Source organism: Trachurus trachurus, assembly GCF_905171665.1.
Source record: "Trachurus trachurus genome assembly, chromosome: 1".
Classification (NCBI taxonomy): domain Eukaryota; kingdom Metazoa; phylum Chordata; class Actinopteri; order Carangiformes; family Carangidae; genus Trachurus; species Trachurus trachurus.
In genome coordinates, this window is record NC_139891.1 from 24,260,521 (window position 1) to 24,288,033 (window position 27,513).

Below are 27,513 nucleotides of genomic sequence, written 5' to 3' on the forward strand. Positions count from 1 at the left end.
TGTGTGTGAATGTGTGAAGAATGCAAGTTGGAGCGACACCGGGGGCCGGTGGTCTGTGCAGGACCAGATTTCGCAGCAGTGACAAAGACCCTGCTCCATGTTTGCATGTGATAGCCTCTGAACGCAAATGGCCACTTCATCATCCTGCCTGCAATGGTATTCATCTATGAAAATAATTATCAAGGTTGTGCACGGCGGCCAGCTCCGAATCAGGATGCACTCGAAGAGGTGGGGTGGGGGTAGGGGGGGGGGGGTTCATTCCCATTCACACAATACACATTAATCCATCAGGAGGGGAACCATTGCCTGGAGTAATTAGTCACAGCATGGGAGGTGGAGGTGGTGGGGGGGGGGGGAGAACCACCTCTGCCAGTCATATTCATCCAGCGCACCATGAACAGGCGACAATGGAGGTCCTAATGATGGGCTGCTAGAAGAGGTGGACGCACGATGAAAGATACCTCGTCATCAATCCCTGATGAGAGCGGCCGCCGTAACAAGAATGGATCTGTGCGGCGCTATGCAACCCCCCATACCGTACGCTGAGTGTGTTTCCACAAAGATGATAAATTATTCAGAGCTCATCCATCCTCCTAGGGCATCCTTGGCAGAATTTACTGAAGCACCATTCTTCAAAATAACAACAATTAAAATAACAAAGGGCCAGCGTTGTGCTGTGGCTCACGCCAACCACTTGTGTAATTAGTAATTAGTTTGGTCATAAAAGGTGTCTGGAAGGGCCGCTCGTTAAGTCTGAAGTGACTGTTGTCTGATGATGAAAGTGGGGGAGAGACACACATGGAGGCACTGACAGAGTGTGTGTGTGTGTGTGTGTTCTGTAAAAACGTATGAATGCTTGAATCACTGTTTGCGAGGCTCTGCGTTTGTGTGTGTCAAGGGGAAAATGTTGAACCATACCAAACCTTTCTAATGTAGACCACATTGGCTACTGATGAAACACGGCCCGGAAGAGTTTTATGTGAGGTAGTAAAGAGTAATTACCTTTTTTTCCCCCTCCTTTCTGTTCTTTAAACATCTTTTGGATGCTCTTCAGGATTCTAGAGTTGTAAATTTGAGGAAGTTTACCAACACAGACGACGAATGGGGGGAGGGATCAGGTTTCTCCTTTTTATGCAGCCCTGATGCTCCTACTCCCTAATCAGTTAACAAAACAGTTTTGCCTTTAATCTAATAAACTCAACACAAACCGTCAACACGCTGCGAGGAGATATTTTACTGGTGGGTTCTTGAAGATTTCAATTGTGCTACTAAATTGTCCATTTACATCAAAACAGAGCGGGTGTCCAAGTAGATCTGGCATCGCTTGGTGACATGCAAAACAAATCGTACAGAGTGTTCGGTTCACGATTAATGAAATGCTTATTTGGAAAGAACAGCATTTAGAAAAGTGGAGGGCCAAGTGAGCTACATTAACCATGGCCTCTATAATAAACTATTCTGACACGTCGGCGCTGTTTACCCAAATAACAAGCGAGAAGCACATCCATTCAAACGAATGTATCATGACTTGACAGCTGGTGACTGAAATCGCCCCATCTGAACTTAGAAAGCCAATGGTACAGGTTGTAGGCTAAAATGCTATGAAATGTTGAAAAAAAAAAAATTTTCTTAGGATTCAAGGCGATTTTTTCTTTCTTTTGTCGCCAATGGTTATAGTTTCCTCCAGCCCCAATCCTATTTCCCTAGGGTGGTATTAAGGTTTAATCTTATCCTAAATATATCACTAATCATGCATTAAGAATCCCTGAAATAAACAATCACAACCCACGTCACCTCTATTAATCATGACATATTACTCAGATTAGTGGCTTTCTGAGTAGTTGTGTGCGATGGCAGTATTGCTGCTTATCATAATCATACGGCCGGTTTAAACGTGTTAATAGATGGTTTCTGCAGCTCCTGAAAGTTTGATAGCGCCGCTGTTTCGAATGGTGACGATTGTTCATTTGCTGACAAGAACAAATGATCGTCATCCATCAACATCCAATCAGACAGGAATGTCCAGAGACAAACACTTCACTGTTTCCTCACTGTTTTCAGCCTTTTAAGGTTTCTATTTGTTTCTTGTTCGTATTAGATGTATAGGACAAGGGAAAAAACATTGTTATTTTACATTATTTGTATTTAAATTTAGCTTTTCCAGCTGGGAATGACTTTTTGGTGCATACAGTATATGGGAAGGTGAAGAACATGCAACTGTTTTGCATGGGTTTATCTTCAAAGCATTTGATTTTATGTAAATGATAACACGACCTTTATCATAGCAAGCAGGACATGCGGAGTGAATATGCTTTCATATATCACCACAAGCGACTGCACTTTGGCATAAACAGTCATTCATAACCTTTCTGCTAAATTAATTTGGGTACAGTCAATGAGACCTGCATATGCAGAACAGATTTCTCCCCTTGCTTATTTTATATTAATGCCAGTTCCTATTGGCAGTCCTCAAATTGCTCAAACATTGCTGCTATCCCCGGGATCATTTTGCTTTTGATTTGCATAAACCATGTGTTTAGAAGAAACGGGAGAGCAGGAATAGATTGAGGATTTGTCATGTTGAGGACTGGTTGCTGGAGCACTGGCTCTTTGTCAAACGGTGGCAGTGATCGCTCGGATGGCATCTCCAGACTTAAATTAAAATGAAACAGGACCAAATACCTTCCCACTGAAATCGTTTGGCATGATTAAGTCTTGCCGAAGTGATTTTCTATATGTGTATTAATGCTTATCCTTCCCTCTCCAATGAGATCTACATGAGACCATCTACACGTGTGTATGTTAATTCACCTCGCCTAATATAATGTTGTTTACAAGATTTACCCAAGGTAATGTTAGGGTCACAGACCCGCCAACGTTTCCATCTTATCCTCTCAAATGATAGTCCATATGTAATTTTGCTCATCTTTAATATTAATCACAGGATTTAATTTGTCTATTTTTATATGAATTTTAATTTTGTGCAATGACTGATCAGATCTGTGATGAAAAATGTAAATTGTGGCTTAGGCATGAGCTAAAAAATTCACTCGCACTGGAACAGAGTCTACATACATTTACATCTTTTATTTTTATCAGTCTCTTGTTAACTCCCTTTTCTCTGAATTTGCAGCGAACACACAGGAGTGCTCGCCCTCTCATTACCAAGACAACATAAGCACCTACCACTCCTCCCAATTAACTCCAATTTATCCGAGAGCTTTCAAAAAGCGATCTGAAAAAAAAAAGAGGGAGTGATATTGCAGCTCTGCAACATCACCGGCTTGTGAGGATCAAAGTGCTCCCATGGGTGGGAGGCAAAAGGCTTCAAACTCCCCACAATGCAGTGCAGCCAAATGAAATAATGCAAATGGAGCCCTAATTACCAGCAGCTTAGTGTGCAGCTTCCAATTAGCAGCAATTACACTCAGTGTAAATTCACCAACAAAAAGGCAGAACATTACACACTGATTATATCAGATTTCATGGGAGGTTAAAGCGTTGCTTAGTAAGGTGGTAAATATTGACCAAAGGACAGGAATTCTTAACACGCTGTGAAAAGCTATTTCACTCCAATGAAAAATGTTTTCATTCTTTAATGCTAAAATAGCTTCAGTGTTTGTCTCATGAATATTATCTAAGCATCAAAGACATAATAAATAGTATATACAGACTTACACCGCTACAGCACTGAAGTGGTACCATCTGTATTTTTGATGAAGAGCCACATTTTTCCTGTGATTTTGACAACATGCATTTAAGGCCATTTATCACCACCACTGCGAGGTAATGAGGGCATCCACTGGACCGGGGTTGCATAATTCTGCCATTACTGGCCCATTGTAATAATCTTCTGACCTCTAGCTTTCAGAGCTGATCTTGAATGGTATGACAAATCTGAACTCGTACCCACATTTCCTACACATCCCAAAAGAAAAACAGAGCAGAAGCTCAAGGTCAGGTCTAGGGAGGTTTTTTTTTCTTCTTTTTTTCAGTCCAAAAGTCCACATTTATAACACACACACACATATACAGTATATGGGATCATGTTTAATGTTAAACTCTAAATGCCAAAACCAGCTAAGGAGCCTCATAGTAAAACGCTTTGTATAACAATAATAATAAAAAAAAGGGGGTTGGCTTATGGGTTGTTATGGATTTTGAAATAAATGATTAAATATTTTTTAAATCCAACCATCACAAATTTCAGTTTAATTCATGAGACTGCATTAAATTAAAAATAAAATGAAACTCATCCTGCTTGTTAGCCCTTGACTACTTTATTAAACAAATCACTCATGTCTGTAGTGTGTGTGTGTGTGTGTGTGTGTGTGGCTTCAGTGCGATACAGGACCGCGAGGCTCGGCAATCTCATCTAGCAAAGCTGTCTGCTATTCAGAGCACCTCCTCCTCTCTCTCCATCATACTGTGCCCATTATACTGCACTTACAACACAGTGCATGTGTGTCTGAGTCAAGTGCAGCAATTCCACTGCAAGGTGATTGAGACGATAATGTGCACAGAAATCTAACTAACTATAATGGCCATGTAGTTACAGCTTCATCTGAGAGTATGAACTAAAGAAAACAGTGGCAATATCAACAATAGGCTGGCACCAATACATATAAAGCCCTTCTTCTTAAATGTTAAACATACATACACATTGAATAATTTATCAGGTGGTTGATATTGGATGTTTCACACACCTTCATACCATATGAATGCTGATGTTATATTGCACCATGGTGATTAATTTCTTTCTTTTTTTTAATCTTGGTACAATTATAGTCTCTAAAGAAATAGCCCATAAACACTTAGCTGCTGCATAATAATGCAATCTAATGCAAATGATCAGCCAGAATGTTTACTGTTATGATCCTTATTAACTTTTTTTTTTCAGATTCATAAAATGCTTGAATTCAATTACACATGTCTGTTTTCCACTTTCACAACAAAAATGAAAAATAATAAATGTATAGAATCTATAACAGACCTGCTGTATTGTTTTGTTAATGAAGATGTGTATAAAGCAAACATTTCTGTTTTCTACTATTCAAAATATTTCCATCGCCAAATGAGCAATAAAATCTGCAGCTACACTAAGTAAAGACAGCAAGAATTTCACTATTTCTATTATCAATAGATTCCTTGAGATCACAGAGCTTCAACATCCATTCCCCTGGTCTTTTTCACTAAGGGTGGTGGTGGTGCTGAACTTGAACTCAGACACAGGATTGGGTGGGTGGATGGGTGGGGGGTGAGTAAAGTAAATCTTTAGCAAGAATAAAAGCTGAAGATCTACGAGTAAAGGATGATCCTCAGTCTTCCAGCCTGTATACCGGGGAACATCAGTGTTTTATGTGTCCTTTTTCCTGCTTTAGTTGCACAAGAAAGTGCTGGATTCTCAAGATAAAGGCGATTTTTTGGCAAATAGCGAAAGTCACAAAATAAATGGCCTGCTGGTCCTATGGTGTAATTACAGTGGCTAGAAGCATACCAATCTATCACGAGGAAGAGAGGGGGGGGGCTGACATGCTGCAAAGGGGTTAGTCAAAGGAGATAGCCTTTGACTAACTACTGGCCCCGGACAATCGATACTCTGCAGATATTGCATCCAGGGAGAAAGGAGGGAAAAAAAGCCCTAAAAACTTCCCAAATGGCTTTTCATTCAGATATTGATCAGCACCCTTTTATCATGACCTTGCACCACCAAGGCCATATACTTTCTTAAGGGTATATGAAACTCATAAATCTGAGAGTTGCTACAGAGTCACACTGAGCTGTGAGCAGCGAGGCAGCAAGGCAGGATGGTGTAATTGGTCTTTCTGGGATGGCCGCCTTCATTCATACTTCATAACAAGGATTCCATTACAGTTCTGAGCTGCTGGGAAGAGGACGGACAATACTGATGGGGTAAAAAACCAAGAAGGGGATCCAAACAGTGGGAATGGGTTACGGTAAATTGGTTAATCTGAAAACCTCCTGTCCACTTTCACTTCCAGTTTAGGTGACAAACTATAGCAAAATATATACATTATATAGTCACTTTAACTCAGTGAGGAACAAAATATCCTTCACATAGAAATATAAAATAAGAATTATGATTAGATTTTAAAAAACGTATACACATAGAGAAAAATTTACACAAAAATAGGATTTTTAAAAGGTCTGATATGATATTTTATATATTTACTGTAGCAATAGACTCACAATAGAACACATCTTAAAGAGAAACATTAGATAACTGGTTGAAATATCCACCTTGTGCATCTTATGCAGCTTAACTGTAGCCACTGAACAAAAGACGCCTTGCAGATCAACTTTTATATTGACTAATTAAATGAATTTATTTGGAACATGAGTGGTAGTATCAATAAATAAAGATATTTGGGCTCATCTAATAAGGGCTGGTAAAACAACGACTGGAAACCGCTTGTAAATGTTGTAAAAAAAAAAAAAAAAAAAATTCCACAATCACAGTTTTCACTTCAACACTTGCCTTTTTAGTCATTTTAAAGGACCCACTGAGTGTAATTTTTTTGGGAGTCTCGGTCGACACGGCAACACTTAACCATGCTAACATATGGACATCATCAGCTGTTAATATGTTCCACCATGACACTTTGTTACTATTCCTTACGGCCCCAGCCACTGTACTGTATATACAGTTGAAGTAAATGTTATCATTAAGGCTATATTCTTATTCATGTCCATGAGCCAGACTGCACGGTAGGGCCTTTGTGGCACGTTATTTTATGGAACTGATGGAACGCACGTCGGTCAAACTTGAACAGTCCCCCCCCCCCCTAGAGATTTAAGGAACATCCTTTTTGTCTCCGTCACAACTTTTTCTGTCCCAGACACATGTCACTGCGCATGATAAATGAGGTGGAGGGTTTCACATTAAACCCCGTTTAAGGACTTCGGAGCTGGAGATCCCTGCATGATACTGGGGACTCTCGTTTACAAAAGATGAACATAACTGCGGGCAGCTTTGCGTTCCTTCGTACTGTATGTTTATGCTATATGTTTATGACAGTATGAAGGCAGATGGATGATCGCAACTCGAGTCCCGGCTAATTGGTTTTGAAGTAGTCGGGACGTGGACCTAAAGGAAACAACTGTCTCTTGCCTTGAGAGACAGGAGCTGCAGACTGCCACAGCTGCCACTGCTCAGCACCACGGGTCATGTTTGTGTTTAGACTGCAAGTATTTATAAGCAAACCAGAAGCCATTACCGGTTAAAAATGACCAGTGATGTACAGTGCAAAAGTAATGGACTTTCTTCGATATAAAGAAGGACTCATCACAAAGATTATCTACTGTAACCATCTTGAATCCATGTTGTTATATTTTACTAAAAAAAAAAAAAAAAAAAATAGGAGAAGTATTTATGAAACCTTAAAGATAGTACAAATAATAGACAGTACAAATAAGATCCAGTTGCTCTGTGAATATGTAGAGGTCAGGAATGACAATTGGAAACTCTTGTGAAGATCAGTGCAAATCAGCATCAAGAAGAAAGAAAAAGAGGCTCTAACACTGTTTGTTCTATTCCCAAACACAACAAAGACAATCTGATGGCCAGATAAGTGAGCAGCTGCAGAGTTTTCCATCCAGCAAACAAGACACACTCTCAGCCTTTTACATTCAGATTTTCGTAATCACTCATCAGCATGGCTTACAATATACTGCAGCTAGAGGAGAGGATGTGGGGGACAAATGGTCCCGTCTCGTCTTTGTCTCCATCTCAGCTTTTGATGCTCCGATGACAAATATCTCTCTCTCATCCTCCTCGTTCCATCCATCGCCCCTTCTCTCTCTCGCTCTGTCTTCCTGGCCCCATCTCGTGTCATGCATTTCCGAGAGCCAGTGTACTCTAAACAGTTATGTTCTTGTTTCCTATGGTTATATTCTCCCCCTGACGTGCTCGAGTCTCATTTCCTTTTTCAGCTCTGCGTGCACTGCAGCAGCGCAGCCGTAATGTACAGCGTGTCCATAAAACATGCACGCAAGCCGGGGCGGACACTGTGCAGACCTCGGCTTTAACACATGCATTACATTCAGTATTATGTATCATAATTGTGATTTAAGTCTGGAATGAAAGTACACAAGTAGAAATGAATCTGGTTGCCGCTGATTCTCATGCAATCAGTTATTTAAAGAAAATACATGAGTGGACATGAGTGTCCTCTCTGTGGCCGTGATCAGTGGGTTATTAATTGAAAAGGAGGCTCAATGACTGGGACGAAAACGAACAAGGCTTGAAGACTGAAGAACGAGCAGCAGAATTTGCGAGTTCATTAATACTGAAAAACCAATTCCCTTAAATCATCTTCTTCATTTATGTGGGATGGTGCCCTGCATACAAATAAAAAACTGTGGCAAAGATGGCACCGTGTTTGTTATTTCGAGAGATTCCTATATTTGTGTTTTTGTCTGTGGTCTGCTCGGTCGTTTGAAGAAGGTGGAGCGACGGTGGAAAAAAGGTGATGTCACATATTTCTGCACCAGTCAGGATTCAGCAGTATTTGTATATGATGACAGTTGCGAGGTTGCTTGTTTGTGTTGCCAGGGAGGTGCCTATTGCAACAGAAGCTCATCACACCCCACCCAGCCTTGATTAAACCGAAAGTTTTAAACTCAGAATAAACAATTTCTATTGTGAGCATGTTTTCTCTCCAAATTATAATTATAACTCTGCCTCATTTATTTATTTTACACGGAAGTACTTCACATTTCAAAGTCGTCAGGGGCTGGATCCGGAAAAATTGATATATCATTTGCCAGTTTCTGGTTTTGTAAATATTCAGTTTATATCAAGTTATCATGTTAATCTATTTTCTTTTAGTCAGGCAAAATAAGAAATCTGGATCCTGTGGCTGGTTGCGACAGGCATTGTCCACTATTTGCAAATCTAACCAAATTATAATTTTAATAAATAAATAATAATCAAGAGATTAACTGATCATGACAACAAAAATGAGTTGCAGCCCTAACAGGAAGCACAGGCAGACACATGGGGAGCGTATGGCATGAAAAATACATATGCACCATTTGCTCCGTCTATATACTCTGTTTCTGCTCTGCAGGATTTGTCTGTGATGCCTTTATTTACCATATTCACCATTTAACAATTAATCCACTTGTCAATCAATAGAAAATAACCTAACAATAATTTTAAAAGGTGTATGTTAGTGTGAGTCATTAGACAATATGAAGAGAAATGACCAAACAGTCAGTAGTTGTAGGTTTTTTAAATCTGAGCATTTGCTGCTTTTCTGTTTTGTATCATTGTTGTAAACTGAATACATGTTTAGCTCTGTGAAACTCTGACCACAATTTTTCATTTTTCTTTGTTTGAAAAAAAAAAAAAAAAAGAGAGAACCTAACAAAAACGGGTGGAAAAAAAATTAAATCATGTGGTAAGACAAAAGCATCCTTGGCATTTTTTGTAGACACCAGTCAGTGTCCTCTGCAGTATCATTAGTGGATCGGAGGAAAAATCCTTTTCTGGGACAAACTGTGAATGTTCTGCTCCGGCTTCTTTTCCTCAATAGTGCACCGGTGAAATGACATAGCACAGGATAAAATAGTAATGCTAATATCAATAGTTTGTCCATTACAGGTCAGCTAACTGTCCAGAGGAACAGTTACAAAGCTGTTCCTTTTCGATCTCACAAGGCCGATCAATACGGGGGCATACTGTTTCAATTTTGCCGGCATTGATTTTCTCTATAACACTCCAACCCTAAAGCATTCATCTTTCTGAAGGAAGGAAGATTTGATTTACTGAAGAAAAATTGGAGTGCACATCACAAAGATTTTTTGCCGGGCGGGAGTTTGACGTGCCAAAAGATGGATGTCCCTTGGCTGGGAAGCCTCTAGCCTAAGGGCGTCCATTAGAGCTGTGGTGCTGCAGAAAATGAGCTGCTTATATGAGGGAGGAGGAGCAGAGGGAGAGGAGTTGGTGCTCGGGGTGTGTATGTTTTGGGGGGCTAGCTGTAGGTGAGGATTGTTAGAGTAAACTGGGAATAAAAAGGATGCTGATGCAGCCTTTAAAAGAAAAAGAGGAAGACAAAGTATGAGAGGAGCAAATGCCGGGGAGTAAATCTAAACCGCTGCATCTTGAAGAATATCTCCATTTGCCTCAAACAGACCAGCTACATCAGTAGACTGTCAACAACAGCTCTGGATTTATAAAAAGAAAGAGTGTGCACACAGCTCCTACATCACACTCCCAACCTTTTTCAGCTGCAGTCACCTTCCTTTTACTTTCCCCGCTTCCTGCATCCAGAGTGAATTTCCATGGTACATTAGTCAGCCTATTAGAATGCAATAAAGAGAAGGTATGAGAGGGGAAAAAGAGAAGAGTAGTGCATGTCCCCGGAGACTGAGAGCTGGCGTTCTCCATCATCTGCCCTCATCTCCCCTCTCTGTCCGTCGACTTTGTCTAGGTGTCATATACATGAAAGATGATTCCTGACCCAAATAAACACCACAGCGGTGTGGGTGCTCAGTGGACCTGAGCTTAACGGAAAGGGTGGGGGGGGGGTAAAAAAAAAACTAGAGAGATGTGGAGACTGGGGGAGAAAAAAATGACATCTGCCAGTTGTTTCATTTGTGGCCATCTTGCTACCTGTTCATTTACTTTTTCCCCCTCGTCTTAAAAAGACAGCAGGCTGGCATGTTGTACACCTGAGGCTCAAGGCGCTGGGACAAGAATGTGTGGATGGACAGACAGGTAGTCGCCCTTTCTGTCTGGCTGTGGATCCGTCTACGTCTTGACACTACATGACAGATAGAAACTGTCTTTGTCTGGAGGATGGAACCGTTCCCTGGACACTCGGTGTTACAATTGAGGTAGAAAGTGGAACAGGAAGGAGCAAAGGACACAGAGTAAGGGAGAAAGAGAAAGAGAAATTGTGGCTGTGATGAAGAGAAAGGACGAGAGAGAGAGAGAGAGAGAGAGAGAGAGAGAGAGAGAGAGAACCACAGACGAAAGAGACAAAGCTCGGGAATGGAAAAGAGAAAATCACCTAACACCTCTTTCCTCCAGAGGCCAGGGCCGCTGTAAGCTGGATATTAAGACACAAATTGCATTCAGGCAGGTCACACTGTGTCAGAAGATATTAGATGCCTGCCGTGAGGAAACAACAATTCCCATCAGCTTGTGAGAAAATAATATTTTCATTTTCAGACTCTTTATTGAATGGAAACTTTGGGGAATACGTTTTTATGGCATGTGAGCAGGCGGGCTTGGATTTTTTTACACCCTAGCAACAAAAGGTCGTAATCGTAGCTGTGTATTGTCTTTGTGCTCCTGGATTTCATTTTCACAGCTGGAAAAAGCTTGTGGGTTTCATTGTGTGTCTGTCCTTCCCCTCCCGTTCTTATTTACAGGCAGGGATGTTGCTTCACCACCACGCTTTGTGTACAAGTGGACTTAAGGACAGAACAGCTCTTCATACGCTTGCGGGCATCCAGGTGTGCATGAGAGTGTTTTTTTTCTTCTTTTTTTTCTGTGTCCATCTTTTCCTCCTAATTGTTCTTTTTCTGGGGGTTTTGCAGCAACACCAGATGTTTCTCCCATGCCCGCATACCACGGGCTCTGGTGCGAAGCTGCACCACCTGACCTTCACAGTAATTGACCAAAAATATTGATGTAATGGCACAGGACTGATTGTGATTTATTAAAAGAGCGCTGCACTCCAAGGCCCAGTGCCAACGGCTCCCTGCGCCCATCGGCAGCCATTAGGAAAACCATCAATAGCACAGCAGCATAAAGGACCAGTAATGGGGGACTTTTCTGGCCAGAGCCAGGAGAACACAATCTCCATAGTAAATAGCACAGCCTCGTGTGAGTACACATGGAGACTAATAGAAAGCAAGAGACGGAAGGAGGAGAGGGCGGGAGAGAGATCAAGGAAAGAAAAATATGACAAATAATACACCACATCCTGATATAAGAGAACAACATAGAGAAAGAAAACAAAGGCAGCCAGAGATAGACTCCTGATCCAATAACAAACTAACCCTCGCCAGACGAGTCTCCAGAGAGTTGGTTCAGTCTAACAAGCGTGAGCCAGCGGCCGTCTCTGCGGCTCACTATTACACACTACCTGCACAAACAGCCATCATTAGGGAATAGCTGCATTGGATTCTGCTGCCTATTTGGCGAAACAAACACAGAGGATAAGGTTCCCTCTCTTCCTAATGGGAGCGGAGCTGTTTAAATGGCTTTCATCTCTCTCCCGAGTCAATGCATCATTCAACCCACAGCTGACATTTTCACCTTTGCAAATCTAATTTAATCAAAGTCATGAGTATTGGGGGGGTGAGAAAGATTATGATGAGATTAAAACCATTACAATGGTCTGAATAATTTTCAAGGCATAGAAAATTACACTGTTCATATAAAAAAAAAAAAACAGAACAGGTGTATCCCCTTGATTGAAGGCCTTTCTGTGCAGACGGAGGTAAATGCTCTAAAGAATGGATTAAACATGTACAATGTAAAATGCATTATGTATTAGGTGCATGTGTGTGTAAAGTGATGTAAGTGAGAAAAGAAAACCTAAAACCTTTTCCTCTTATTATGATGAATATTGAAATATATATATTAAAAAAAGAAAATCTCTTGGTCTCGTTTTTAGACTTCACACTTTTGTTTTACCTTATGGAAGAGCTTCCCCAGGCTCCATGTTTGTCAGTCAGGATGTTGACTATCTTCTGGATGAGCTGTGTGGCTGTCACGTGGTCTCGGTACTTGGCGGCTCGGATAAGGTGATCGCACATTTTCTCCTCATCTCGCTTCTCTGCCGCGTACTGAGCGCAGTTAGACTGAAAAGGAGGGTGAAACAATACATTACACATTCTGCAAGTAAAGGTATCATTACAAAAGTGTATACAAAAAAGTGAATTAAAACAGCATATATTACTAAATGTATTATCTTGCGACTAATATACAGAACCAAACCCGGTCTATAGGAGGAAACAGAGCAGACACCAGCACACAGTGTTTCGTGTATAGAAACTCTACTCTGAGTAGAACCAAATGAAAAGCATAGGGTCATTTCTGTCCTCTTGTCACGTTGATTAATAACAGTGGACATGTATTTACTAATGCCCTCCGGCGCACCAAATAACACGATACCCACAATGCACAGGGAGGACATTTTTCTCTGTCGGAATTTGTTATCAGAATGGGCCTTTGAACTGCGCAGCGATGGCAAAAGTAAAACACCTTCTGAAAATAACAGCTATAATTTGAAACAGTGTTTTGATTTCCAATCTTTATTTCACAACCAATTTCAGCTCCCAGCTGGCGTTGCGCTCGTGGCTTACTCTGAAAGGACTGCGTTCAAAGTGATATTCTTACTGAAGGCAGAGATAAAAACATGGCTATGTATATATAGAGCATCATCAGGCCTATAATAGTGCATTTTGTTATTATCTTCTGCACGCTCTGTGTAAAACTTCAAAAGCAAATGGCAGCATTAACAATGAAACACATTCAATTATTAATATTGCTTGCACATTTCTGTCCTTATCAAATTAACTTTTTTTCTACCCCCCATTGGTTTGACGGTCACACAGTGACTATTAACCCAGATCCATTGCTGAACAAATGCAACCTGTTCTCTCAAAGTTAGCAGGAAAGCGCTTTATAATGGGTCCTCCTCTTCAATTTGAACGACAACATTTCATATCTGACAGAAAATCTATAGGTATAAATCAAATTAGAGGGGCTTTCTCTTCAGGCTGCTGGGCCTTAATTATCAATCTGTGTCTCTTTGTGTGGCATTAAAGTGGGCCTTGACCTTCCAGCACAATGACCTGGTGAAACTGCAAAATGAAGGGAGTATGGAAGAGGAATTGCTGGGTAAATGTTCCAGATTTTAAACCAGAGAGCGGCTTGGCTTTGCTGTGTGACTGTGTGTGTGTGTGTGTGTGTGTGTGATGCATGCCCATTAATCTTGATCAGCGAAGGTAAAGGCAAGCAGCAGTGGGATACAGAGGAAAGCAGGACCAAAGACAGTGACTCATAGCATGACGTATAAAGTTCAACAAACTCAAGTAGTGCTCAATATCAAAAAAATACAGAAAAAAATATGAAAATACGGAATACTGGCAGAGAATCACCCCCTTAAGATCTATAAATTGTATACATGATAATAGGAATTGTGTATTTTCCTCAAAATAAATGCTCATGTGGATTTCCATCCTTTAAACAGATATAGTAAGTAGCTGGCCTAGAAAGAGTCCATTTGCAAGTGCCCCTGTCTGAGACATGTGAAGTCTGCAGGACTAATCAACAGTGCTGGGTTCACACTCATAACCATAAACAAACACTTCATCACCTGTGTGTTGAGCCTGCCCAAACACCCAAACCCTCCATGTTGTAATGGGCTTTTCTTATATCCAAAGCCAAAGTCGACTGCTGGAGAAAAAGCCAAATTCACAGACTCACCCCTAAAATAACAACCAAAAAAAAGCTGAACACATAAGTAGAGCCATTAAAACCTAGAGTTGGGTTTACTTATAAGTGGAAAAGACAAGTCACTGTTAATTCTGGGGGTCATTCCATTGATGTGAAGTCAGAGAATATGCTCCAGTATTATGAAGGACTTATTATGTTATGTTATTATGAAGGTTAAAGCGAATAACTAAACCTCCCTGCCATGGCACCATCCTGAATTCACTTCCATCCACGTCCACTGACAGGATAAAGGACAGAAACTAAAAAGGGGGCATTTGGGGGTATATTTTCAAACAAACTGCTCTTTCATTCCTCTCGAGGAATCCTGAGGAAACATAAGAAGTCAATTAAAAGTATCTGCTCCCTTTTCACAAATAGGAACATGCCTCCTTTGGAGTGACTGAGGCAGTCGGTGTGCGTATTTTGACAAGGAAACAACCATAAAAAGACATGCTCAGATCTAAGCACTTCCCTTGACCAAGTTAAACGAGTGCAGCTGAGGGAAAAGATACGGCGGGCTGCGCTCCGTTAGCTTCCTACCCAGACAGCCACCAGGGCACAACTCGCTGGCCGTGAGACCATTATGACTTGCGACACTGTAATCATGGGCAGCACCTTCCATTACATGGCCTGGCTGACAGGGTCGGGCCGGCGTGGGTGCCTGCTCCGCCGGAGGAGACAGCTTGCTGAAGACGAAATGATAATGGCTGGCATTAATCGAGTCAATTACACTGAGTCGTGTCTCCCGCAATTCATCCAGAGTTCAAATAAATAAATATGGATGTGAGTCGGAGTTTGGAGAGGAAATGGGCTGAGCAAGAGGAGTGAAAGTGGGGGTGGTGGAAAGAACAGCAATCATCTCTAAAAAAAAATCACACAATAACACACAGGCCTATACACACCATGTTGTTAAAACACATGTATTTTAATCACGTAGCTAAACCTTATTTTGAACCAGAGAATAACAAACACACGCTTTCTGCTATAAGAAACTGTTGTTATCACTGCAGCTCCTTCATGCTGATTCTATAAATAATGAGCAGGGAAAAGAGAAGAGGAGGAAAAGAGGAGTTTCACAGTGCTGTTGTACCAGTGTCAGCCTTATCTAAATGCTGTAGTTGTTGTCAGATGATGCCTTAGCTCCACTCCTCCTCCCCCGTGTGTGGGTTGAGAGGGTTAACCAGTATAATAGGCTGGAGAATGGAGGCTCATTACAAGAAATCAGCCCTATGTTTATCAATTAGAGTGACAGAGAAAGGCCTGGCTGGCGGTGTTGCCGTGCCACAACGAGCCTTCAACATGCCGACTGACAAAGCCAGGGTCTCGTGGTTCCGTCGGAAAACAGGAGGCAAAAAAGAAAAAGAAAAGCAGAGATGTTATTAAAGCGCTTGATTTGCAATCTCTTGACACTGGTGGCACATCAGGGCTACACATTCTCCAAGGCTGGGCTATCGCTCTGAGAGAATCTCCAATTTCTCACATCCGTCGACAAGCTCTCCCTGAGGGTTTCATTTACAAACGGGCAGAAAAACTGTCCAGAGGAAGGCGAGACATCAGGCTTGTCCTTGTCTGGTATCAGAGAATGCAAATATACTACAAATAAATTCCTCCTGGAACACATTGGAGGTCTAGGGAGACAAGAGGATGAAATGAGAAAGGAGGATGGGGGTCACTAAACAAAAGTAGATGCCGAACCAGTCCACCAATTGGTTTCAAAGAGATTCTCTTGCACTTGATCTCTTGCCCTCGAGTTTTCAAATTGCAACATAAAATGTCACCAGGGGAATTCAGACAATGGGCTCGGAAAGAAACGAGTGAAAGGAAGAGGAGGGGGAGAAAAATGAGGGCTTAAAAGTACAATGGCGAACAAAAGTCACCAAATGACAATGCCTGACAGCCACTTCAATTCTGAAATGATGCTCCTGTCATGCCGTGCTCCCAAGTATTGATTTTTTTTTCCTGCTCTTCGAGCGCCGGAGGGAAAAAAATAATCTAATCCAGTTGAAACAGATCCCTGCTGCTGGCATCAGCCCATTGCTCGTGGCCATCAAGGTTAACGCAGGCGCAACACTTATCAAAGTATCTCTCATCCTCCTCCTCCTCCTCCTCCTCCTCCGCTCCTCCCCTCACACTGTCTGTGGCTGATCTTTAATGGACTGGTCACCATGCTGGGGTGGCAGCCCCTTCATCTCTCCTACCACGAAAAACCTCTCGTCTCTGCAAAACCGCGCCCTCCTCTCACCACATCAGTCTGCGTTGCTGCCATCTCCACAAGATGACTCCGGCTCGGCTTCAAGGTCATGCCATGTGAAAAATCATATGTGTTAAACTGTCGTCTGGAGGTGAAAAATAGTTAAATGAAGTAAGGACGTGACCAGATGAAAAATACATGTCCTCTGTGTTGGCTGTTGCCTGAAATCATGGATGCAGGGTGTTTCCAATATACTAGGACTGAATGTGGAAACAACAAACCAACAACGAGGAATCTAAAGCATAAAAAATACTCTCCTAAATAAACTGCATAAAGCCTATAATGTCCATAACAAACTCAGACACCTGTGAAGACTTTTCCTTAGAGGCGTGATCTCACTTTCAGCTGCTCAAACTAAATGAAAAAGAGAAATCAAGAGAACGATCTCCTGGTGACTAAAGAGACTGTGTCAGACAGAAACAAAGGGAAAGTGTGGAGTAAAGTCGTTCGGTGTTAGCTGGTCACACATAATGATGGGAGCTGCAGACGAGGTACCTGGGGACTTCATTACGCTGACAGGACAGTGCGACTGAGCCCACTGCTCACCAACCATCCTCTGTACCCCAACCTCTCCTTTTCTTTCTCTTGATGTCTAGAGTGAAACCATCTATGTTGTAACAAACACACACAAATAACTAAGTCCAGTTGCTTTCGATTTAACCTCCTTTGAAACAAACACACACATCTACCAAGAATGGACAGAACATAAGACCAAAATGTGAGTGTTTGTCCTACTATTATGTGAAATTAGCTCTTTAAAAAAAAAATTTTTTAAAACAGAAAGAAAAAAAAGATCCCCATCCTGTCGGCTGTGCCACCAAGTCATTTTCAAATGTAGACATCTTCCTGTTTCTTTTTCTCTTATTCTCTCGACAGCAGATTTGTCCATAATGAGATGCCCGGGCATCCAGCCCTGCTGACAAACTGCATTACAGTTGGGACAACTACATGACAGCAAGCTACAGTTGGTGGCAGCCATCAGTCCGAGTGCTGGGATGATGTGGTGTGAAAAGCCTTTGGGAGCTCTGTGTTTTTGTGTGTGTGTTTGAATAACCTTTTATTTAGCAGGCTGCATCTGGTTTTACAATAAAAAATCTATTTAAACAGCTTTTAGTGTGATCAGTGAACTGATCTGTCTGATGGTTCGTGTCTAAATTGCAAAGCATGACCTAACCTTTCTGCTCAGGCTCTTTCTGAGATGAGCAGCTCTTGTGAGATTGTCTGTGATGCACAAGTTTCCAGAGACCGGTGCTATGATAATAGAACATAATGAGCATCAGCTCAATGTTAATGTCATTAACGTGGGGGAGAGAGGCCGGATCGTTTTACAAGCTCAGCAGAGAGAAGACAATGACGCCAGGCACTAATTAGCCGCTATCGTCTGGCTTTCACAGAATCTCTCAGACAGTCAATTCAATTACTCCATATAACAGCCACGGATGAATCAAGAGGGTATATAAAAAAAAAAGGAAAAAAGAAAAGACTGTGCAGAAGGGAAGGGTAAGAAAGAATAGAAATGACTTGGGTCTTGCTCACTCTTCCCTATCTGGACCTTCTCATCTGCCCTTGTGCCCCTGAGCCCACCACATTTCACTCCTAATGAACAGCCCCATAAAAAGAGGGAGTTCGATTTCTCTCGCCTCCTTTTCTATCTCTGGGGCTCCCACTCCTTCCTGCTCCTCTGGAAGATATCAGAGTCTATCATTTGCTGTGCTGGGCAGCAGCATCCGATCTGCAGATCTCCTTCACATTAAGGATCCTATTAGATAGAGAACCCTAAAAGGTAATTGGATTTCCCCCTAGTTATCTTCATCTCTGTTTCACCCTAAGCCCACTGTAATAACTTACTCTCAGGGCCAAAGATAACTCAATTCTGTCCCACTGAGAGCCAGAGAGAGTGTGAGCGAGACAGGGAGAAAGACAGCAAAGAGAGGGAGGGAGAGAGAAAGCATATGTTATGTCTCTGAGGCAAACGGGTATCTAAATCAAACGACTCCTCTATCAATGCCTTCCCAAGGATATGAACTCTGACAGGGAGCAAACATAAATTTGTTTTCATGTATTGAATTATTCTCTTTTCTGGTGCTTTTGCTTGAGATCTGCTGCTGCTGTTTAACTAAAACAAAACTTCTCAAGTGCAGTGGAGGAGGATACAGATCATGTTCTGGCAATTGGTGCTGGATGACAAACCTGCTCACTCCCAGTGCAACACAGTGACAGCCAAAAATGAGTCATTTTGCAGGCCTATGTTTCTCCATTTCTTGCAAAACAATAACCAACCTATAGTGTCACCACAACACAATACAGAGGAACAGTGCTCGGAAAACTGGGACATAGCTGAAAATTATTTCAAAACCCTCCACCCCCGCCCTCGGGGGGGATGTTTCATTGGCCTGTTATTTTTATTGTGGCAGTGCAAAATGAAACCGTTGGCTCCAGCAGGCTCAAGCAGAGCCTGTATGGAGGCAAAAATCAATACAGCAATATCAGAGCAAGACTTATCAGGGGTTCACTTCTTCTCAGAGGTCACTGAGGAACAACTGCATTTAAGTGGGGAATTCAATTGTGAAACATAGTTTGGGACGCGCTATGGTGGGTATCTTGATTAAGGACGTCTGGGAGATTGCAAACGAAGAATAAGTTTCAAATGACATCGCAAAAATACAACTAATGGAAAGTTATGGCTTTCCATTAGTCGTATTTTTGCTCGTAATCGAGTCATAGCTCATGTGGCTGATAGTATTGCTTCATTGAAAAACATAACAAACCTGAACCCTTTTAGACGACTCCGAGTACTGTACTAATGTAGGTGCACACCGTCTTGAAAATACAGAAAGTATTGTCTAATATTTATATCTTAAATCTGGTAGAGTCATGAGTAGAAAAACATAATATTTTAATGGAATAGGATATTACTCAACATGCATTAAAGACTAGCAAGCATGTAAATATGACACATGTTAATATGCAAGCTACTAATCAAACACATACTCTAGGTTTATGTACGAATATGACTCCTGTCTGTTAAGTCGCTTAAGTTTCATGTCCAACTCTTTTTTATTTAGTACACATACTGAAGGTGCACATTTTAAGGACATAAAGGTTTTGTTACCCCAACCTGTCTACTGAGAATTCAGCTCAAGAATGAACTGAAAGCAAACGGAGCACACAAAAAACAACAGACAGACAATACAACAACAAAAAAGCCAGTCAATTATGTTTGAAAAGCTCAAGTCAGTCATTCTGTTATGAACAACGCTGAGCCAAACTACTGTACACCAGGTTAGGAACCAGAGACTAATGCCAGAGAGTTTGGGAAGTGGAGAATGGTGGGGACATGGTTACACAGAGCATGTGGCCTGCGGCCACAGCGAGAGGCCAAGGCAGAGCCGGATCATATGAGGCTGTCGTGTTGTTGACTGGCTGCCAAGTCCGTCTGTCTGCCAGTCAGACAACATACTCCAAGCCTTTTTTACTTGTGTTGCTCTTGTGTCAGATGAAGACAGCTGCCTAACGTGACATACTGTACATGTACTTTTGCAAGAGCATAAATATTGTACAGATTTTACTAAAAGTGGTCTTTCAGTGGAGTAAAATAATCTGCTATATCAACCTGGTAGAAGTAAATCATACTTCTGAGCTGAGTGTGGATAATGATAAGGTCAGATAAAACTGTGCAAATGACTGACACTTGGAGCAGAGTGAGTAAAAGAGGATGCCAATCAGACAGAAAAGCAGTCGACACTGGGAAGAAACTTTGATGTGCAAGAGTTGTGCCCCCACCCTCCGATTGACTTTCAACACTCTGGAGGGAATTTACTTTAGCTGAATGTAAGAGAGACCCTTCCTTGAACCTTTAAAAAAGCATCACATTTTACTGCAAAGTGGGGGCCAGGGGCTAGGGGCGAGGGGCTGAGGGCCGGGGGTGGAGGTGGAGGTGGAGGTGGAGGTGGAGTCGGTGGGTTTACACACAGTCGGCCCTTCAGGCCAGCACCTCTCAGGTCTGTCTGCAGCTTTTAGTGCTGGCAGGTTCCTGAGAAATGAGGGAGGGAAGGATGGAAGAGAGGGGAGGATGCCATATTCCTGTCACTGGCAAAATACACCCCCAGCGGGAGTATAATGGACAGGATCTCAGCAGGACAGGAAATGATTTTGGTGAGATCTAGAAAGCAGAGGAGTGGGGTGGGGGGGTTGGCGTAGTAGTTGGACTGGGAAAGGGGCAACAAAGGGTGCCCATGGGTCAGGATAGAGTTGGCCCGGCAGCTACAGTACACGTGAATGGCAACGTTTGTGCGTGGAAGTGGTGGGAAGAGGAGGGGGGAGAAGTTATGTTTCAGGGGCAAGGCACAGGGATAAATTAACACTACACAATGTTTGGTTAGTGATATGTGCCAAGCATGATCTCCAGCCTCAGACTGCTTCAGTGTGTGCGTGAGGAGTCTTGTGTGTTTGTGTGTGTGTGTGTGTGTGTGTGTGTGTGTGTGTGTGTGTGTGTGTGTGTGTGTGTGTGTGTGTGTGTGTGTGTGTGTGTGTGTGTGTGTGTGTGTGTGTGTGTGTGTGTGTGTGTGTGTGTGTGTGTGTGTTCTCGATTAGCAGAGGGTTGTGTTTGAAAAGTAAACATTTATCCTGTAGGTTTGCTGTGACAGAACCTGAAACTTGATGGACAGGTCTGAAGTAGTCATTGGATCCGCTCCCCCTCTGCTCTCACTGACCGTTACCTCTTCCCTGTTTTCATTACACATAATCGCCAACCCAGGATAGGAGTATCAACACTATTACACATCTCTATCAAAGGAGTCTTAGTCCTAAAGCAAAACGTGGATTTTTTTTGTTTGTTTGAACATATCAAGCCTAAAGTTCCTTGGGATTTCAAAGGATATGTGACAGATAAATTATGCTTGCTTTTCCTTTACTTTCCAATCCTTCTGAGGCAACCAATTAAAGATGAAATATGTCAAACTCCTCTATTAATGTACCTTTATATTCATGTGTATGGTAGAGTACCATTAAAAGACATCGGAGAGACTCCTCTACTGAGAAATTCTGGTCTTTGTCGAAGTGCAAATATCTGCCTTTCCAACTTCTTCACTTCAGCAAATCAGTTTTTATGCATGCCTCATTATCAGGTTAACAGATCACACTTTAAGTGCATATCACCAACAATGAGATATAGTAAAACATCTATATAATAAAATATACTGTATAATATAAAATATCTATAATATCTATACTTAACAGTTTGGAAAGTTACATTTTTCAGAATATCATTATTCACAACGGATTGCAATCTAACACCTGAAAAATCAATATACTGAGGAATTTAATATCTTAAATCCACACCTTAAGTTTGCTCACATGAAATGATGTCATGTGGTTATTTTGTTGTGATGTATGTGCGACTGTGCATGGATCGCCCGAGCTGTGCAGCGTCTTACCTCAAACTCTGCGTGCTTGTGGATGTCTTCAGCCCTCTGTCTGCTGAGGATGAATTCGGCTTCATTAGCCACACGAACCAGATGGTCCTTCATGGTGTGACTCAGCAGCCTGGGGAGAAGGGAGATGGAAATCAGGCCACTCAAGTACTGATAACACTTATTACAATTTTTAAACATTAATGACAGAGTTATTAACTCAGTAAAAAGAAAAAAAAAAGTGGAGGTCAGATGCTTAGAGTATCTGCAACATCTGTTAAACACTATGATGACCCCCAGAGAGAGAGAACAGCCATGAAACAGCCATAAAATGCTGAAAAAGAACCGTGAAAAATCAGCAGAAAATCTAATTCAGAAACCAAACCAAACCAAACCAAACCAGTCTATCTCCTAACTGGAGTGCAGGTGCTAATTGATTTGTTAACGATATGCATCTGAAAGGAGGGAGGATCTGTGCTCATGTTGCTACATGTGTAGTCTACCCCGCTCCCTCTTCTTATCAGTGTTGACGAAACATGTTATGTGTGTAAGTATGTGTGTGCGTGTGTGTGTGTACAGGTCGAAGAAACCTCTCTACACCCCTAAAGGTCAGAACTGTGCAAAGTGGAACAATAACAGACCAGGGGCCAGAGAGGAGGGATGGTGGGGGCCCAGGTTGGGACTGATTGAGGGGTGGGGGTTTAGGGGTCAGGAGATGACTGTAACCTAAACCTTCTGTTTCAGCGCAGGGTAGCAGGGGAGCGGAGGTGCTGGGGCCTCTGCAGCCTCTATGGCTCTGTCCAGGCTGAGCTATCAATAACCCAATACTGCTCTTCTTTATGGTGCTCCATACTCAAACTGTGTGTATGGACAGAACAGAGTTGTGGGATTTTTTTCTTTTTTCTTTTTTGTACATGAACTCAAGTCCTCTACCAGACTGTGCAAACGCAGCTACTATATGAAGCCGATGTCACTTTAGACTGTAACCCCTAACTCTATCCCCTAACATAAATGTCAGAAATAAAAAGGAAAATAATGGCTCAAAATATACAGTACTAAAGACTAACTGGGCTGACTTCCCTATCTAATACAGCCACAACTTAAAAAACAGTGGGGGAAAAAAATCATCACAATGTCATTAATCTAAAGTTGATGTCTTCAAATTGATGTCATAAGATATAAATATTTTTAGTCTGTTTTAACATAAAGAAGCAGTTCTGAATATAACAAATATATGGTAAATGTAACTGCACTGATTAAACTTCTGTTACTTAACTAATTAGTGACTCAGTGTGATTAATAAATAAGAATTATGGCTGGTGAGTATAGAGCGATTTTTGATAATCAGCCAGGCCAGGTGATCTTTTTTTTTGTTTTAAAGCAGACATGCATCTGTGTTGTCTATATACACAGGTATATACCTCCACTCTTTCTTTGATGGTTACATAACAGACACCTCATCAATGTGAACTACAAATCCTGTGCTCCACAAACAAGTCAGAGGACTACATTGCTAGTCTCATTAGCATTACTGTGGATTAGCCTCTGCCAACTCTAAAAGCTGAGGATCAATAATGGAAAGGGTGGCCCCTCTAAATCTGAAACTGATGAGAGATCTAAGAGTAAGAGGAGCTGAAGTGGGAACGAGAGTCTTATTGAGAAAAGATGGAAAAGCTCAAAACAATTTAAGAAAAAAGGCAAATAGTCGACAGAAGAGATGATTACAGGCAGATAAAGGCTCAACCAGAAAGACATAAACTGACAGAGAGTCAGTGGGAAATCAACAACGATTTCCCAAGTGTCACGGTGGATCCAGCGATCAGAGCCCCTGTCACCTTCTCCCCAGCCCCGCTCCTTTTCCCAAATCCCTCTGGGATGAGCAGATATTGAATGAAGCTTTGAACTCATCGGCCCTCCATCCTCACACTCCCGAGCCCCAGTACACCGCCACTCATTGATTGTTGTCCAGAATCTTGAATAGCCACCCCATCAGAGGGGCCTCAGGGACCTTGAGGGCCTGAGGGGCTGTGATGTGATCCAGGGATGGGGAAATAGGAAAGCGACCGACAGGTTGAGGTTGGAAAGACAATGAAGAAATGCTGCTGCCGGGAGGGAGAGGGGACGTAGCACTTTGCAGGTCAGTGTTACCCACCTGCCTTCGTTGACCAGCTCGATAAAGGCGAGACCTGCATTCTTCTGGATGGAGTTCTGCCATTCCTGCAGGAAAAACACACACAATATCAATGACTGCACTGAAATAACATAACCAAGTCATGCATAATTAATTTCACACATGGTCCAATCAGTCACTGGTGACATCAAAATGTAAGTTATGAAATAAATCTACTACATTTCAATGCAGGAAATATTAATAACCTAATTTATGAATACACTCCTCATCACTCCACCAGCTTTAAATGTAAATAAAAAACAACTGGAGAAAATGTGACCTAGTATAAAAAGCTACAAAAAAAACAATGACGCAGTTATACAATCTTCCACTTTTTTTTTTTTTTTTTTTTTAAATCAAATAATCATCCAATCACTTGTTCATAAATCAGACGCTCGCACACACAACATCCATCACAATGTCCAAAACCCTGAGGCAGCATTTCCAAAACTGCTTCTGTTGTGCTGCATTCAGTTCATAATTAAACAGATTAGGGGAAAAGAGGAAATTCTCACATTTGAGAAATGCAACTAGGATTTTATAGAGAAGGTTTGACATTTTTGGTTGAATTTTTTTTTTTTTTTTAATAAACAGAAATACAATGAATCAACTTTTTTTTCCCTTATAAAATCCCAAATCATTTAATAAAGCCTGTGGGAAGCTTTTGGTACCTGCTGGCGAGTTAGTGGTTTAGGCGTTTTTCTATAAGCTTTGCTGCCATTTCAAATATAATTCATAACTCAATTAAGCTAGATCTAAAAAGAAACAACTGATTTGTTGGACACAGGTGACATAATCAGCTGCCAAACAGTGGAAATGCTGTGTTGAGAAGTGCATTTATCACAAGCGAATACACAAATTTCCTCCGCTCTTTGACTAACGTTATGGTTTGAGGTGTCAGTCTAAACAATCCGACCACAGCCGTGTGCGACTTTAAATCCTCGACGTTGGAAGGGACAACGAGAGAGGGGAAACTCAGCGGTCATCGTCTCTCATGTTCTGTTCAATATTTCAACACCTTCAACACAACCGTCAAAAGAATAATAAAGCAACAAGGTCATGGGGCCTGTCTGAACCTCACAGCGCTTTTTCCCCCTTCTTCCTCTCCAGGGAGACGAAGAAATATGCACAAAAAAACCTCAGGTTAGACACTGAAACTACTAAACTGCTCTAAAAAAAAGAAAAAAAAAAATCATTCATCACTGCTTGAACTCACTGTACATTCCATAATTAGACTTATACATATTTAAATATGTCATTTATTGATAAATGAGCATGTTCAGAAGAGGCACATTCTTTTCATACTCAAATATTCTTGTGTAAAAAAAAAAGCTAATTTCAATTGAGTCGATTTAAATGAGTCGTGAAACAACTACAAAGTGAAAGATATGCAGTGTGTACGTGTATGTGTACGTGTAGCGTAAACTCTGCTGTCATCGTCTCTTGGCCTGATAGAGGAAACCGTGTGTTTATGCAGAGCCTGGACTTTCAGTAAACCTAGAGAGCCCACAGGGACGAGGATATCAGCGCTACGAGGAGGAAGGAAAGATCAATTTACAAGAATTTCTAACGCACATCCAAAAAACGTTTGTACATATGTGATGATTTTAAAGCCATACGCTTTCGCCCTTTCAGCACAACAAATGTAAAACCATCACAACCAATCACACGCTGAGCCAAGAGAAACCATTCTTCATGAAAAAAAAATAAAACAAAACGCCTGCGTACCGTCGCTCTGTAACCAACTGCACGTCACGCAAACAACAACCTTCAGGGCACTTAACCTCAATTCAAAACTGCTTTTTGTCCTCCAGGACCATATTGGCATTGACCGTGTTTACAATACATTCAAAATAAAGAGGGCACAGAGGGAATAAAAGTCTGGGCCTGGGAGTGGAAACAGTGTTTTGGAGTTGAGCACTGGCACAGGATTTTGCGGCTAGGGCTTGCTTTTGGAGGAAGTGTGTAAGAGTAGCCTTGGGGCCTTCTAGTTGAAGCATAGACTGTAGTTGAAGGACATTAACCATGAGTGTTAGCTTGTGGCTGTGGGGATAATCCAGGCTGGGACAGACTGTGCTAGCTGGATTTCAAATAAACACCACAGGAAGTGAGGCTGTAAATAGAGTCATACTCTCTGGGGGGCGAGGGGCAGAAAAACAGTAACATTCAATTTCCTTTATGTGATTTTCTTTTCAAATCCTTGGGATTTTAATGCAGGGGTCTTAAAAACATATAAGTAAATGCTTTCTCAGCAGAAACAAAAAAAAAAAAAAGAGTCCAAATTAGCTTTGATGAACGGCGTGGAGGCCATTGGCATTTACGCGGACACGGACAAAGGTGATAGCAAGACTAATGGTGTCATTATGGGCTAAGAAATGGCTCTTCTAGTTGAATTAAAAAAAGCAATGACCCTGATCTGAGGGACATCTCCCGGTGACAAAAAGGGAAACAGGGACAGGTCAGTGATAGAATATTGGATTTTGGCCGCCCCTGGTCAGCGGTGTCACAGCTTTTATGGCCGCGATAGGGGCCATGACCACAGCTCTCCTGATGAGAGGATACAAGCAGCCATTTGTGACCCCTCACCTTTAACCTGACCTCCTAACAGATGATACGACGAGAGCGAGAGAGAGGGGCCGTCCCTTGATCCTGATTCTGCCAACTACTCATCGGACAGACACTTTGCCAATATTAGATATAGGGACTAGGTTTTTGTTGCTTTTCTTCCTTTCTTTTTTTAGCGTGCGAGGGTGGGGTATGAATGAAAGTTTTTAATTCTATTCATGAAAATGCCGGTCTCAATCTGAAGTCAATAAGACAGCTCTGTTTGGTCTGTGTTCCATGATGATGGCATTGAGTCTAAACACACATGCCATGCACTTCCGTCATTACAGCTGATTATCCATAATCAACATCTAAATATACCACTACCACTAGTGAGAAAACACAGACCTCCCGAGCAAAATCGCCTTTCAAACATCAGGCCTGCCACAACACAAGGAAAGCATTTTCCAACACCGAAGAAAGAAACGTCTCAGCTCTCCCGAAATAATAAATAAGTCAGTTGCGCTTTTCGGTGGCATCACTCATAATCACAAGTATTTGTTGGTTTGAAAGGCTATGGGAATTGGAACTTCAGATGAGACGACAAAAGCATAAATCCTCATGTCAAATGTGGCAGTGCAGCAGAAGCAAAACC

General features: G+C 41.7%; 1 protein-coding gene across 7 annotated transcripts in view; it reads right to left on the bottom strand.

The window, feature by feature from the left end:
- The window catches only part of lrba (LPS-responsive vesicle trafficking, beach and anchor containing), a 191,645-nt gene that overhangs the window by 80,855 nt on the left and 83,277 nt on the right, over positions 1–27,513 (bottom strand). For all 7 annotated transcript variants that reach the window (XM_083982697.1, XM_083982701.1, XM_083982698.1 and 4 more), the window contains 3 exons: positions 24,297–24,361; positions 22,169–22,277; positions 12,677–12,843 (listed from right to left, as the gene is read on the bottom strand). In XM_083982697.1, the coding sequence (XP_083838823.1) occupies positions 12,677–12,843; positions 22,169–22,277; positions 24,297–24,361 (341 nt within the window). The remainder of the gene's footprint in view (positions 1–12,676; positions 12,844–22,168; positions 22,278–24,296; positions 24,362–27,513) is intronic.